Raw genomic sequence first — 16,304 nt, forward strand, 5'->3', positions numbered from 1 at the left:
ACATAAAATACTGTTGAGAAAAAAAAAGTGGGTTCCCAGGGAGTGATGCTGAGAGAAAGAGGAGGGAGGGTGAGAGATGTAGTGAACAATGAATAGAGAGGGGTGGAAAGCAACATGCAATGGATTTCTTAGGCAAAACCAGCTTTCAGTGGAGGCTGCAGAGCAGCATCAACACTGATTCAGTGACGAGGACGCAGAGGAGAACATGATAGAAGTGATGAGAGCGTGCTGATAAAGATGCTCTATGGGTGATTTGACTGAGAAATGCATTGGAGATATAATGGTAAAACACAAGAGTAAAAAGAGTACGGTGTTTGTCTGCCATTGGAGAAAGGGGGGCAGAGGCAAATGAGCAAAGAGGGAGGGGGCGGCGTTAGTTTTTCTGTGTCACTGAAAGAGAGTGGGGGAAGGGAGGCAGGGAGATAATGCGAATGAGAGAGCAAACAGTAGAGAGCCAGAGAGCATACTCACTGACTCATATAGCTTATGTATAGAGTATATATGTGTGTGTGTGTGTGTGTGTGTGTGTGTGTGTGTGTGTGTGTGTGTGTGAAAGAAGACAGAAAATTATATTATGTATGCAAGAGTTGTTCAGGAAGCGTTCTCCGCGTGTCTGTATGTTAAACTACAGCAACAGTACCGTATCCAGGCCATCCATCACTGCACTGATAAAATATCACCACTCACAGGATTTAAAATAACCAATTCAATATTTAATGTCCTTCACAATCGAGTGGTTATAATTCATTGTAAAAGGCATACAAAGTCATCGTTCACCATCCATACAATATTCATATAACATATATATTATAGGCTGCAGAGTAAAACTACTTTGGTTAATTCATTTCAGTAAAGAAAACATCATATTTTCCCTCATAAACTATTTGTGCCTCATACATAACATAAGCCTTTATGGCAGGGGCAGCCTTTATGGCAAGCGAGAACTTGGCCCTGAACACCTCATTTTGCCCACCAGATAATAATTAGAGGGAAAGAAAATTGCTTTCTACTTAAGTCATGTTATGTTTGTTTTTTTTAAGATTATTTTTGGGGGTTTTCCCTTTATTACAGTGACAGTGGATAAACAGGAAAGGGGGAGAGAGATGGGGGATGACACGCAGCAAAGGGCCGCTGCAGGATTCAGCCAACATGGGGCGCACGCTCTTACTGGGTGAGCTAGAGGCCGCCCCATGTTATGTTTTAAGAAAGTAACTATTCTACTCTGCATCCTGTGAGTAATGACTCAAAGCTGATTAAAAACCCTTCACAACTACTTCCATTTGTCCCCTTCAGGGCCTGAAGGCAGATTTGACTATGAACTATGTACAGTACAGTTCTTCATGATTCATACTGTGGGTTCCATTTTGACTATGTCTGCAACTAATATTATTGTGTATAGCAATGAATCTGATTAGTCTCTCAATTAAATTATTAATTTTGATCAATACAATTTTAGAAAATTGTAACGAAAAAAAAGGAAATGTCCAAGGTGATGTCTTCAAATTGTCTGTTTAGTAACCAACAGTCAAACAAAAATGTTCATGTTACTTCAACATCAGCATCAGCATGTCAGTAGAGAATAGAGAAGCTAGAACTAGGGCATTTGGGGCATTTTGCTTGACTTCAATTAAATAAACCAAAATGGTTGCCAAGTAATTTTCTGTTAATCCACTGATCGATTAATTGACTTATCATTTTAGTTTTATTTGGCACTTGTGGGCTTTATAGTGTATTTACAATTTTGATCAACTAAAGCCAACAAATAAAAAGACTGCTAAAACTTTGCATTGAAACATGAAAAGTGTATTGAAAGAACAATGAATATGAAAAAAATGTATATCTGTTTTTAGGCTTTATATTCTTCTGTTCAGGCAGGCAAAGTGTGCTTTTAGCAAGCTCTGGATGTATTATATCAGCTTGCATTATAAATCCCCTATATTATTATTCTGTGTGTACATTCATTTCTCATCTTGAAATATCAATAGGACATATAACATACGCCAGATTAAATTGCATTCATTGAGGAAAATAAATGTATTTTTAATCATATTATAATTTAAGTGTAGTGGACTTTTGCATCTTAATAATGTTTTACTATAATTAAACATAGTGTTTGTTGATGTGCTAAGTTAATTTCACTCCCTTTAGGCCTTTATATAACCCGTGTCCTCTGGTCAAATTTGACCCGTTTTCAAAAAGTTTCTATATCAGAAATTTGGGTTTCTTTCAACCAAATTTTCAAAAGAAATAACGTGGATGGCTCCCTACAACGCTCTTCACAAGTTTTATTCAATTTCATAGCATTTGAATTTTATTTTTATAAAAGAACGTTGAAAAAAGTGACAAAAATGTTGGGAAAAGCTTCAAAAACGTGGGGAAAAAACACACAAAAAACGTCAAAAGGTGCAGAAAAAACGTTGGGGAAAAGTGACAAAAACGTTGAACAAAGTGAAAAAAACATCGGTGGAAAAGCAACAAAAGTGTCAAAAAAGACGTCCAAAACGTTGAAAAAAGTCTACATTTTGACCCAGAAAAACTAAAAGGTGCATGGTTGACGGGAAGACAACACAAGGGTTAAAAGTGTATCTTATCTGAATTAAGTTAAAAACTTAAAACGCAGACATTACATTTGGTCGATGAGGTCACATGGCTAGTGCAAATCTCAGAGGTATTGTACCCATTGTATTAACATACATGTATGTACTGTAGTGTGTGCATGTGAAATGCCCCACTCTTCTATTATCGAAGATTTACTGTGCACACGGTCTGATAAAAACCATCTACTTTGGAAACTCCCATGGCACAAAGGTGTAAGGTGTTTACTGGCAGACGGCCAAAATTTAAACCCTTGCCCACCTTTAGGTCCCCCACCCCTTCAAAAATCCTGTCTACCTCAATGCCCTCTACCTTGGCCAGTGTGAGGTGGTAGCGCGGATTGTAGGAGTCCTTGTGGAGAAAGCCCTCCTCCCTGTAGGCCTCCAGCAAGCCACTGTTGAGCTGCTGGAGGTGAAGCTGAGGCTGGGGGCTCAGGAACAGCACCTTCCCATTGAAATGTTTCAGCCTCACAGGGAAGGTCAGAGACACCGGCGGGTTACGATCCAAATGGGCGAACCGTCGCAGGATCTCCCCAGCAGCGGCTACCTCAGCTGGGCCGGGCAAATTCAGGAGGCACATGGTGACATGGAGGCTGGGGACAGTCTGCCAGTGAGGGGCAGAGGAGGGCAGAAGGGAGGTGATCTCCTCCTTCAGCTGCTGGAAACAGGAGAGGATAGCCGGAGTGTTGGCCTTGAAGGTGATGAAGTGCGTGGGTCGTTTTTTAGGGGGGCGACCAACACCACGCTTCTCATCTCTCTGCTCCAGAGGTGCTGATGGATTATGGCTGATGTTCATGGCTCCGAGGTAACTCTGTGTATAGTAGAGAGGAGAGCATCACTGTTAAACCTGAACTGTAATAGTTGGATAATAAGGTATTTCAGGATGAACTGTGCTGTACAAACCGAAGCATCTTCATTATTTTCCCAGCTTTCTTGCCATTCAGTCTCTTCCGCACCCTCTTTTTTTACGCTTGCGCCCTCTTTTTGGGATAAGGACTTTTGGTTTGTTGTAGCCGTAGGTCTAAAATCAAAACGCGAGTAAAATTACTCAAAAGGGAGGAGAGTATATTGCAAGATTGCTTTCCAAGTAACAAAACATACAATTTCCTAAATGTAAAATGTTATGTCTTAGAAACACAGTAAAATCCAAGTTGTAATCTTATGCCATTGTGATAATTGATTAGTTATCTGTTGTTATATACCAATCATATGTAATGAATGTAAAATAGTAATAATAATGTAAAAAAATATTTTAACGTCTTCAAATGTCTTGTTTTGTCCAACCAACAGTCCAAAACCCAAATGTTTTCAGTTTACTATCATCTATGACAAAGACATTATTATTAATGTATTATTTGATTATCAAAATTGTTGCAAATCCGTTTTCTGTCCATAAACTAATCATTGCAGCTCTATTTTTTTACTTGGAAATACATCACATTGCAAAAGCTAAAGATGATCTAAATTCCGTTTCACTTTGACTAAGTTGGCATTTTGCATTGAGTATAGAGGCTAAGTATACAAAATGTAGACAGTAAAAATACTATTTTGTTGTGTACAGGAGTTATCTGTTCTCAGTTCAATTTAAATAAATAAAAAATGAACATGAACACCAGACCTCATTGCAGCCTCCTCCAAAACACATGCTCCTTGTGATTCCAGTTGTTCCGGAGAAGTTTTTCCTTGACACTTTGGAGCAGGTTGTGTTGAGTCAGGGGTGTGAGTATTAATTTCACTCTGCTTCTCTTCCTCCAGATGTGTGTTCTCAGTATGAGTACACTCGTCTGTTTCACTCTCTTCCTGCCCACGGACAGCAGGTGGCTGATCTTCTGTTATAAGCCTGTCTTGGCCTTCTGTGTTCATTTCTTGTGAAACAAATAGTTAGATTTCGTCAGTGTGAATTCTGTAGTACAGACTTTTGTAAATTTTGTGTATGTCAGTTTGTATCTTGTTGTATGTAAGGTGGGGTAGCAATAAAGGGTCCACTCTTACCCTTTACTTCCTCCTCCTCTCCAAAGGGGGGAGCCAGAGATTGACCGGTGGAGCCAAACACTCTGTCAGTCCTGCTGTGGCGGTCCCAGACGCGGTGCCCTCTGTAGGTGAAGTACTGGATCCTGTGTCTGGGCAGGGCCAGCTCAGAAGAGTAATCACAGTCGCAGGGGTCAGTGTCCCAGTTGAAGTCATTGAAGGGACGCTCCAGCACACCCAGGAAGCGATCCACATAGCCCACTACAAATTCTGATCCATCCGCAGATGGGTCCCACAGGATCCGAGAGATAACGTCATCTGCTGTGCGCATGCGAGGCTTTTTGTTCACCTCTGCGGGAGAGTAAGATATAAAGAAAAGTGTTAAAACACATTAATGTACAGAAAAAGTGGCCTCATGTTGTCATTATCAGATGACATGTGGAGTGACCTTTTGCCTCATATTTTGGCTTTGTTGCTTTGTTCACTTTGTTCTTGTGTTTTTCCATCTTTTCTCCATCTTGTTTGTCACTCTGGTCAGATGAGACAGCCCCTGAATCAGCTATTGATGTGTTACTAAGACAAGAGAGCAACAAGGGTGGAAAAAATATCAGAAGGTACATGTGAAGATGGAAAAAATGCTCTTAGTCTTCACATGCTGAACTTTGAACAGCACCCATATTTAGTCATGATGTGCAATATGAGAAATGATTGACCAATAAAAATAACAAATAACAAATACACACAACACACTTTGCAGATAGAGTTTAGCAATAAGGAAATGGCATTTAGACAACCATCAATCATGTAATGCTAGAAGTTGTGCTACAATGATTTTCAACCGCTTTGTGTTATAGTTATTAAAAAAAATTTAATTATTGTAATTATCATTATTATAATTAAATTGTTGCAGACGTAAATTTTCACACAGAGTGAGGAGCTTGGATTTTGTCCCCCATCGCTTATACTAAAATAGCCCTGATCATATTCACAACATTCAGGCAGCCATCTATTTAATGCTAGCCGCCTTGGTGCTACAATAATTTGCAAACCTATTTAGTGTTGCAGTTACTAAAAATAAATGATGTACATATTTGAAGAATCAAAGTACAAAATGAAAAGTAGGGCTGGGCAATATGGAGAATATAATCACAATATTTTTGACCAGATACCTCAATGTCGATATTGCGACAATATTGTAGGGTTGACAATTTGTGCTTTTACAAAACATTTTCACAATTAGATTTTAGATAAAAAGTCATCTGTAATAAGGATATAATGGCTAAAGTGGTTAAAGGCAAATAATAGAACAGCTAGAACAGTCTGGTAAGTTCAGAAAATTACGTCACTTTACTGTAATGCAGCCTTTAAAACCAGGAAAAGACAACACCTAAGCCATATTACGATATTCGATATCCAGAATCTAAGACAATATCTAGTCTCATATCACGATATCGATATAATATTGATACATTGCCCAGCTCTAATGAAAAGTCATCCTTTATCGTGTTTGTGAGTTTGCCGAAACGGTAAAGTAAGCTGACCTGTGAGAGAAACGACATCTGTGGCCAAAATGACACTTTCCCTTCAGGAAAAATTGGCAAATGTTGACTCCAGCCTGTTCTGCTGACTCTGTCAATGATAAAGCGACAGAGAGAAAGTACAGAGTAAAAGGAAGTGGGACAGATGTGTAATCAAACTGTAATGACAGCCTGTAATAAAAGGTGAGCGGCCTCCCAATATGGGTTCTGATTTACATTTAATTAAAGAAACAAAGCAACAGCAAAATAAGAAAGCAGATTTTGCACAAAGTAACCCCATGTAACTCCAGCAGCCTAGTCTTTGTGCCCTATTAATTCTGCACCAATATGTTGAGGGTCTCTCTCAGGTAAAGAGTAAACAAACATGATCACCCAACCTTCCCTACTCAACAGCCTGAGGGCCTCAGCGGGCTGAATAAGACTCAGGCAGTGACGTTGAAGAGAGAGGATACAGGTACACAGTGAAACACTGAAAATACCTATAACAGCAGGATGTTCTCAGATTAAACTGTTTACTTAAGACAGCAGGCTGGATACATGAAAATAGTATTATACAGTAAAAGAGAAAGTCATACTTAGAGCAGGAAAATAGGTATTTGTTTCTGCATGTGTTTTTAATACATGGTTGAGTCGTGTCTCCTGAGAAATATTTGTGTGCCAGATCACACATAGATGTTTAACGTACAGCAATAGGAAATATGATCCCTAATAATCACCTGTCCTCAATTTTTAAATTTGTTTACTAAATTCCTTCTGATCCTTATCTTAAGCAGATCTGATATTACAATTGATGACTAAATAAGTGATTAATCCCTTAGAGGAAAACTGGTAGTGGAAAAAAAAAAACTCATGTAATAGGTGGCAATTACTTGACCCAGAAGACTCAAATGTCAGCCTGTAAACTCAAACACATACCACACACGCTGCAACGCTATTTCCAGATAGGAGAACTGGATGTGACTCACGCCCCAAATCCCTTACTTATTAACGGTAAAGTCTTCCTTCCCACTAAGATAACACTGACTGGCACAGGTTGAAGATAAAACAGGCTAAAAATGAATATACAAATACAAGAATAAAAGTTACAGTGAGTAAGAAATGAATAATTATTCAATTTAATAGGTTGTAGGGACGGGTTTGGGAGGAGAGAGGGAGGGGTTTTATTTTTATTTTTGTTTAATTTCTTTAGAGTGTAACATGTTCTAATAAAATAACATCATGTTCTAAGTACATAGGATAAATAGGTTTGACAATATTTTTTACAACTGAAATAATTGTTTTGTAAATATAGAGGGAAAGTACCAAAAAAAAAGGTACTGTTGGGTAACGGAACCGAATTTCAGGTATCGGTACCGATATCTGTTCAGTAGTAGCCTAAACAATGTATGTTTAATTTTAAGTTGAATTCATTGTAATTGTAGACTAGAGCTGAGATAGATATATATATATATATATATATATATATATATATATATATATATATATATATATATATATATAAACCATATATATTTGTATTTTTTATTTTTTTAACGATGGTGCTGTTGGTTAACCTTCTATGTTGCATCTTCAAAAGTGACACTGAATTTGAAACAGCACATTGTAATTTCTGCATCTATTATCAAAGTAATTATTAGTAATACAGTGGAAATTAGAATAAATGTGAATATTTGGTTAGCATGTTGATTTACGGTGTGTGCCCCTACATTTTCTGGTTGCGCCCCTAACATTTTCAGTTGGGAGCCACTGTGCTCCTAATGAAAAAAAGTTAGTCTGGAGCCCTGATAGCAGTCTTGAAACTGCTTCCAGACATAAGATATCAGTAAAATCTCCAGACTGGAAGTGACTGGGTAAATATTACTTGTGGAATTCTTTATTCCTTGGAAAGTTTATCAGGTATTTGAGTCTAGTCATACAAGTAGATAATAAGTCTTCGTCTCATACTGGACGAAGACTCATGGCTCGTGACTCACTTCCTAATCCCCTGGCCCATTTCAAGCAGAGCTGCCCGGCATGAAATGAAAATGTTGGATTTCATTACAACTGTCTGCTAACTTCCTCAGCTCCGCTTTCCAATGAGAGGGGCTCCAGCCACATGAAAGCATAACTAAGAACTTACCAGAAATCAAGTGTTCACAGTAACACAGAACTGTGTCACAGATTGGGGAATTTAATTTGATCACTTGGTAAAGATTCAGATCTCAGTAATATTTACACCAGGTGTTGCAAGAAAAAGTCTAGGATACTCAAGTTGACTGAGACAGGATTACATTTCACTGGAATTGTATTGGATACTGGATTTGGATGTGACGAATACAATTAATCGATTGATTGCTATGATACATTGTTTGGGCTAACCTATAGCTATATAATGTCTCAAATGAGAAGTTAGTTAGCCTTCAGAGACCCATTTAACAAACACCAAACAGTTACTATCCTGATGTACAAGTTTATTTACCTGCTGGGGCTTTTAGGATGTCTTTGCCAGAGTGAGGGTCAGCGGGGACCCCTGCCTCTGGACTGGGTGTGTCTGTGAGGTGGGTCCCATCATCTCTCGGGTCCTCTGTTGGAAATGATGGCACTCCTAACCCGTCTGAAGCCATGCTCAAATCTGTGATTTAAAAAGGCAAAGTTACATTCAAAACGTCTGCTGTTTCACTTTGCTGCTATATTTGTTTGACCTGACAGAATGGCAAAGAATAATCAGACACTCATAAAACTGGAAAACTCAGCTAATGCGGAAGTGGTTGGTTAGCGTTCTAAAAACATTTACATTACATAACAACTCCCACAGACATAATCGTCATATTTGAGAAAATACATATACAACATAAACACGTCTTTAAAAATCACCTGGGAAATATTGTTGACTGTGTTGACCGGTTAGAAGGAGCAAACGATTCTGACTTATTTTTTCGCACTTTGACCCTGAGTTGGTTATCACACAGTCATCATGGGAAATGTAGTTTTAAGATGTCTTTCGTCGACAAATGCCTTTGTGGAAACATTATATAAAGCCTGACATTCTCAAATACGTCTGTTGTTTGCTGACTTTCGTATCGCTTTAAAAAATACTCGAGACATTTTCGCCTCAACAGTTAAAATTGCAATAACGTTCGCGCAGCCAAAACTGGGATTCGTCATTTGTGCTCGAGCGCGTGACTCTGCATCATGTGACAGGATCTGTTGTTGCCGCACAGAAGAAAAACAGAACAAGAAAAGTGTCGAAAACCTAAATATGAGAGACTGAGAATCATGGAGTTTTGCAAAACGGACTAAATCAAGAATTGAGTTTGTTAATATCACTATTTTAATATGCTTTTGGGTTTTGTGGACGTTGCGACCAATGAATGTCTCTTTGTGAAGTAGCATTGATCACCAGTCATTTCTTGAAATTGGCTCTGTGCTAAAGGTAAGACGATTCGCTGTAATGACAATGTCCTAACCCTAGTGTAATCTAGCTAGTAATATCAGTGACTGACCAGAAACAAATGTTATGTTCTGCTTTTTATTGCTCATATCAAGGCAAACATATTTAGCACAATAAACATTTGAAAAACTTGTAATCTCCCTTTCAGATGAATGCTCTGGTCGCTCTCTGTCACTTCTGTGAGCTCCATGGCCCTCGGACGTTGTTTTGTACCGAGGCACTGCACCCTCCATCCCCATCCCCTTCATCCCAGGCAGGTGCCCCAGTGCCTGGGGACAGGGACAGAGATGGTGACCGGGAAGGTGAAGGGCTGACAATGAGGGCCAACAGCTCGGCCACACAGAGGGGAGAAATGTGTGAGGTGAGCGCAGAGCAACTGTCAACTCACCTTGAGCTCATTTAAAAACTTGCCTCCATTTGAACAGCACCACCCATCTCCCTACCTGTCTTCTACATTATAACACTATAGCTATAACTTCTGGTCGAGGTGAGTCCATAGTCCTGTCACTATCTCAAAGTACACATTTTCCTCTTCTGGCGTTGTAGGGATGTCGATCTCTTCCTGCATCTCACCCGGGCTTTGTGAGCATTGACGATGAAACAGGCATTCGCTTCCTGAGCCACCAGCATCCCAGACAGCCACAGCTATTCAGCGTGGTTCGTCAGGCCTGCGTACGCAGCCTCAGCTGTGAGGTAAACGGCAATGTACGTGTGCATCTATGTGTGTGTGTGTGAGTCACACATCTCATACACTAGATAAACTTCTGTCGCCACATATACTTCTACCTATTTTCTCTCTGTCTGTTACATCAGGTTTGTCCCGGCCGCGAAGGACCAATATTCTTTGGAGATGAGCAACACGGTTTTGTGTTCTCGCACACCTTCTTTATCAAAGACAGCCTGGCTAGGGGCTTCCAGCGCTGGTACAGTATTGTCATGGTAGCAATGGACAGGATCTACCTCATCAACTCCTGGCCTTTCCTGTTACGCCACCTTAGACTCACTATACAGAGCCTGCAAAGCACAGCCCTCAAGGTGGGGTGCACACACCGACACAACATGCCTTTATTTTGATTACTCAAATAGAAATATGAAGACTTATTCCACAAGTATCTATAAGGGCACCTAATGTCTTGTTCTCTCCATCAGGTGTTTGACAACGAACAAGGAGTTTGTCCCCAGCGAGCCGTGAGGATGAATAGTGTATTCTCTCCTGCAGTTTTCCCACACCAAAGGAGTGGCAACGCAGCCCGATCACTAACTTCTCTTACCCAGCATCCCAACCTCTGGGCCAGCCTGCACTCCTCGTTCAGCTGGTGAGTCGATATAGTGTTAGCCCTACTCTGTGACATACAAGCTGTGGTTTGTCTGTAATGGCTCACCTTGATATGTGGATTCATGTTTTCACAATGTCTCCAGGCTGCTGAAGGCATGTGGTTGTCGTCTGACAGAGAAGCTGCTGGAGGGAGCGCCTACTGAGGACACACTGGTGCTTTTAGAGAGACAGACAGGTAGTCCCATTGTCCTTAATCAAACAGGAGGATTTTTAACTAAACTTTTGTGTCTACCCATCTAACATCTGTTGAAGCCTGTAACTGAGTGAAAGATCAAGATGAAAAAATTGTCCAGTGACATAAAACTTATCAGAAAAAGAAAGATTATTTACTATGGCAACGCTCGCCTTCCACACAAGGTTTGGCCTCTTGCTGGAGGATGATATCAGCAGATGTCATGTGTTTGCACAATCTGCAATGGTTTTATCATCAGTCTGAGAAGTCTCTGGTGAAAGTGTGATTCACCAGAAAAAAACAGGGTTATTCACTGAGCCATTGTACTCAAATACACGGTCTGCCTTTCCAGAAATTGTTTACACAATTACTAATTAAGATTTAGAAAGTGATTAAAAGATTTACAGAGATATTCCCGAGCACAGCGCTGCTCTTATGTTGTGGAATTTTAATACCCTGTTCCCGTTTTTTTTTTTTTTTTTTATTATTATTATTGTACACTTTTTTTCTTTAGCATTTATCAAAATCACAGTTTCCAAGTCATGAAAAGGAAAAATAATTCCATTATCAATATTGAAGCAGTACAAATAAAAATATCAATTTGTATAAATTGTTTTGTTTTTTTTAAGTTTCTCAGTCACTCTGATACTACAGAGGTAGCTGTTTCATCTTGATCTGGCTCAGAAATCTATTAGTATTAAAAATAAGTCATAGATAAGAGGTGAGACTGTACAGTGCTGATTTTAGTTTGGAAATAGCATCATGTGCACCTTACACTCTATATATGGAGTGTGACTAATAACCAGCTCTTGTAAAAACGTTCCTGTGAAATTTCCCCTGCACTGGTAATTGGCTTGAAAACATTTGATCATCGCTATTTCTGTTTTTATGTCATTCTCTGTTTCCAAAAGAGCAAGAGGAGGAAATGAGCTGCTGGGAGGGAGCAGAAGGAGGCGGTTCTATGTCACAGCGGCACCAATCAGAGAGTGAGCTGGGCCTCAACTTCCTGTGTGATGACGCAAAATTAAATGAATTACCTGGCCCAAAATGTAGGTCCCTGAGGCATTTGAGACAGGTAAACCTAGGTATTTTTTCAGCTTGTCATTTTGTTGTGTAGAAAATAGAAAACTGAAAAAGAAAAAGAAAGGCCATAAAAAGCTCAATTGTATTGTTTCTTCAACCTTCCACTAGGGACAGCATTACAAACACAGTTATAGTTTTATGGCATTAATCTGATACATTTTAGTAAATGACTATTAAAGAAGTTAATTCACATTTTTACATTAGCTCTCATAATGTATCTGTGAGCTGTTGTACGTTACCGTCTGATTTGTTCTGCAGGTCCTCGGGGCTGCTGAGTTTCGTCAGCTAGTGTGGCACGTGCTCATGGGAAATCAGGTCATATGGAGAGGCGCTGACCCCGGGCTCATCCAGTCAGCTTTCACGGTGCTCAAGGTAGTTTACTCTACTGCTGCATCCCTTTCTGCCTCGTTAGGAGAGACAGCGTTATTATGATGTGTGTAAATATCAATTAGGGCAAGTGATAACACCTGTGAGGGTCCTCGTTAGTTGACCCATAGTGTAAGTTAAATACAGTGTAGTATAACACAATTGTAACTCTTACAATCATTTAACACCAAACATTTATGTTTCGTGCTGTCAAGGTTGAAAAGTACTCATGAAATGTGATGATTTAAGAAAAAAATGGACTACATATTCGATGTGATATAAACTGATTGTACTGAATTGGGTTTCAGTTATTTCTCCACAAAGATATCATTGTGCATTTACTCCCTAACCCTTTTTTCTAATTTCATGTTATTATTTACCCACCATTACACACCTTGAACTTGTCCTTGCCTGAACATGCTTCCCTGACCTTTCTATGCAAGATACACAAACGAGACTGAGCATGTAACTGTTTTCATTAGACGCTCATTGTTCCTTTTTTCTGTGAAAAGGTGTGTGTGTGTGTGTGTGTGTGTGTGTGTGTGTGTGTGTTTCTGTCCTTGCTTTTTACCTATTGTTATGCATCCCATCCTACAACTCCAAGCATGCACCTTTCAAGTAGCCTAATATATATTTTATAGTGTTACTGTAAACATAATTTAAACATGTCTGTTAAATATACAATGTAGAGTATATATTGTCATATCCACCTACCTCATATAAGCAACCTGTTAAATTAATTAATTAAATGATTTAGTTTTTCCAGTAGCATTTGCACTTTTGCTTTGCCCAATTGTATTAGGCTACTGTTTACAATCGTCGTGTGTGTGTGTGTGTGTGTGTGTGTGTGTGTGTGCGCGCGCGCCTTGAGTACTTTGCCATGTGTTTGTATGCCTGAGTCCATTTCCACCTGGTATTAAAATCCGATCTGAGTGATCCGATCACAAGTGGAATGCACACGGGACGCATTGAAGATGCATTGCGATCCGATCACTCAGACCACATTCGGAGGTGGTTTATGACCACATGGTTTATGACACATTCTTTTAGCAGCATGTGCAAGTTTGTGTCCTGAGCCACATTAAGGACTGCCTATTCAACTGTGAGCGGAACTACTTACTCATTCAAAGTATTCTCATGTCAAAGAAACCACTGAGGGTGAATCGGTGCTGCCTGCTCTTATATCCCTGGATGTCTGGAGATCTGTGACTCACGAATATTTAGGATATAACAACATACATTACCGCTCTTACGTAGCAACTTCTCCTTTTGTTATTTAGAAGCTGGCCAGCCTGAGTTGTCAAAGCAGCGGTTGTAAAACCGTGCAATGGCTTCATTTCCTATAAACTCTTTACAATTAAAGTCCTTCGTTATTTTGTTATTTAAAAGCTTTTATTATGACGCAGCAAAATCAGGAAATGTTGGGTCTTTATCAGCACACGTACTTAGAGCTGTCCGCTTGTGATCGGATGACATTCAGGTCTGATTTTAATACCAGGTGGAAATGTAGCCTCTCTCGTCACTGCATGTTTCATGCTACTTCCCAGGTCTTTTACAGCAGACATTTTGACTTGTCATTGTGGCAAACACAGTTGTTGCTAATAACGATGACTCAGTTCTATTCAAGTGTCCCTGTTAACCATGACAGTGTGCCATTGATGCAGCAAGAATAATACCGGCTAAATGGAATTCAGGCATCGTTATTTGTATTATTTACACCTTTATTTCCTACTGTGACATATCAAACTGTCTTGTGTGAAAAAGGCCTATTGGCCAGAATAACTGAGTGGGTGAGCAAGGCCATTAACATGCTTACTTAGCAAACCATGGTCATAATCTGAATCTCTGTCCTGTTTCCCATCAGTCTTTACTCCCAGTAGGCTGTGTGCGTTCCGTGCCATACAGTGCTCAGTACGAGGAGGCCTACAAATGCAACTTTCTGGGTCTCAGCCCAGATGTGCCTATTCCAACACACGTCAGCTCCTCAGGTACAAGAGCACTTGTTGACTCACTCTGTGACAGATTACTGTATGAAATCTCAGAGAGAACTGCTGTTACAAGTTGTAGGCCTGTACATGCAGGTTATCTTGTGTTGACTTTACCTTTCTTTTGTTGTCCTGAAGAGTTTTCAGTGCTGGTGGATGTCAGTTCAGAGAGAAGCTATCAGATTTCAGCAGCGTGTGAAGACGATATCTCCTCCCATTATCGGTTCACCATCAGCAGTGCCAACACACAGCCCACCGACAGGGGTGAGTGGGCATACCTGAAGTTATAAATAGTCACTGTATGTTTGCTGCCACTTGTGAATGAACATACTCATTTTAATTAATCACAGAAAATACTTTTGATTTGAATCTGTATCAAAATACACTTAGTGTTGGGTTATGTGGGCCAGATTTCTTTTTCATTTAAGTAGGAGTAGGCGTGAATGTGAAAATGTTCAGACATGTCCCGTCGAAGGATCTGGATCTGAATCCTCATTAAAAACTGATATGTCATTTGGCCCACAGCCTGTATTTCTCCCAGCTTTCATTCAAAACTGTTCTGTCAACAAGTCAGTTTTTGAGATAATGGACAAAAGGGACCAAACACAATGTTCTTGGGTGGTATTTGAATTAGCAGGAAACACTATAAAAAAAGGATGTAGCACCATAGAATAATGATGAACGATGAACTGCCAAATAATCTTTGTCCTATTTTTCCAGGTCCCACATTACTGAACAAGCTTGAGGTGGCTTTGTCTAATGAGAACTTGTCTGTGGACGTTGTGTCTCACTGCCTGCTGTGTTTGAAGGAAGAGTGGATGAAGTGAGTAAAATCCATTCACTCTTATTAAGACCACCTGGATTTAAGTAAGATTCTCATAGCCGATTTTCTCTCTTTCAGTAAAGTCAAAGTGCTGTTCAAGTTCTCTAAAGTGGACGGGCGAGGTAGGGAGGACACCCAGAAGGTTCTGGCCCTTCTTGGTGCCACAGGGCCGGGCGAGGAGGACAACGTCAGGCTGCTCAAGTTCTGGATGACTGGACTCAGCAAAACCTACAAGAGTCATTTAATGACGGCCGTCCGGGGAGGGGAGAGGAGCCCCAGCCAGTGAAAGAGAAGGAGGAGGAGGTAGAGGGGGTAATATAAAGGGAGCTGACGGGGGTGGGGGGGGTAGATACTAATGAAGGGAAAGTGAAAGCAAGAATCCTTTCATCATCAGTTTTGTGAACTTTTTGGGACTTTTAGTGGAATGAAAGAGAGCATTTTTAAGTAATGACAAATCTACTGTTCCTAACCCTGATTATGATCCTGCACAGATTAACACATCTGGCCAGTTTGGATAATGTATGAGGGCTTTTGTTTGTCAAAGGGAATTATTGTAGAAGAACTCTTCATACTAATAGACTTTGCACTTTGATTACTCTTTTTCTGATGTTTTAAAATGAAATAAATGAATATGTGAACGGTCACTCTGACATCCTTTTTCTTAATTTCACAAATTGGCTCCATCTTGTGGTGAACAGGAAGAATAAAAAGGGAGTGAGTTGGAGAGCAGCTTTTCTCTGCCAGCTCCTACTCACTTGTTTGAGTGGCTGTCAGCCAACAAGCCTCAAGTGGTGTAAGACAACACTTTCATGTTTTCTAGTGTCCTGAAATGTACAAAGTGGTTGCATAACACGGCCTCGCTCCAGTACAGCCGACCACATCAGCAGGAGTTTGGCTTCTTAATGAGCCAGTCGCACACTGATCCACTAAAAAGCTGAGTTTGTTTTTCATACCACAGTTATTTGAGCCTGTAGCTTTGCTGAAGCTTGCAGACTTCAGTCAATAAAAC

General features: G+C 39.9%; 2 protein-coding genes and 1 long non-coding RNA gene across 4 annotated transcripts; 1 reads left to right on the forward strand and 2 right to left on the reverse strand.

Moving 5' to 3' along the window:
• Positions 1-691: 691 nt before the first annotated feature.
• leng9 (leukocyte receptor cluster (LRC) member 9) lies at positions 692-9,058 on the reverse strand. Its single transcript, XM_078252770.1, has 8 exons — positions 8,954-9,058; positions 8,559-8,711; positions 6,104-6,191; positions 5,011-5,135; positions 4,587-4,913; positions 4,213-4,459; positions 3,498-3,615; positions 692-3,405 (listed from the first exon to the last, which is right to left on the reverse strand). Exons 2-8 carry the CDS (start codon positions 8,701-8,703, stop codon positions 2,740-2,742), a joined length of 1,716 nt encoding a protein of 571 aa, XP_078108896.1. The 5' UTR covers positions 8,704-8,711; positions 8,954-9,058; the 3' UTR covers positions 692-2,739.
• Positions 9,059-9,280: 222 nt separating this feature from the next.
• flcn (folliculin) lies at positions 9,281-15,939 on the forward strand. Of its 2 annotated transcripts, none has more exons than XM_078252772.1 (12): positions 9,281-9,512; positions 9,679-9,891; positions 10,077-10,235; positions 10,344-10,565; positions 10,680-10,846; positions 10,950-11,041; positions 11,950-12,113; positions 12,380-12,493; positions 14,352-14,475; positions 14,611-14,736; positions 15,193-15,295; positions 15,374-15,939. In XM_078252772.1, exons 2-12 carry the CDS (start codon positions 9,679-9,681, stop codon positions 15,579-15,581), a joined length of 1,692 nt encoding a protein of 563 aa, XP_078108898.1. In that variant the 5' UTR covers positions 9,281-9,512; the 3' UTR covers positions 15,582-15,939. The 2 variants fall into 2 exon arrangements, with proteins under 2 accessions (XP_078108898.1, XP_078108899.1); XM_078252773.1 differs by having other exon boundaries at positions 10,077-10,223.
• On the reverse strand, positions 12,086-14,680 carry LOC144519559 (uncharacterized). Its single transcript, XR_013502120.1, has 3 exons — positions 14,590-14,680; positions 12,361-12,521; positions 12,086-12,166 (listed from the first exon to the last, which is right to left on the reverse strand). It is a non-coding gene; the product is annotated as an uncharacterized LOC144519559 (long non-coding RNA).
• Positions 15,940-16,304: the final 365 nt, after the last annotated feature.

This window comes from Sander vitreus, chromosome 6 (genome assembly GCF_031162955.1).
Source record: "Sander vitreus isolate 19-12246 chromosome 6, sanVit1, whole genome shotgun sequence".
NCBI classification, from domain to species: domain Eukaryota; kingdom Metazoa; phylum Chordata; class Actinopteri; order Perciformes; family Percidae; genus Sander; species Sander vitreus.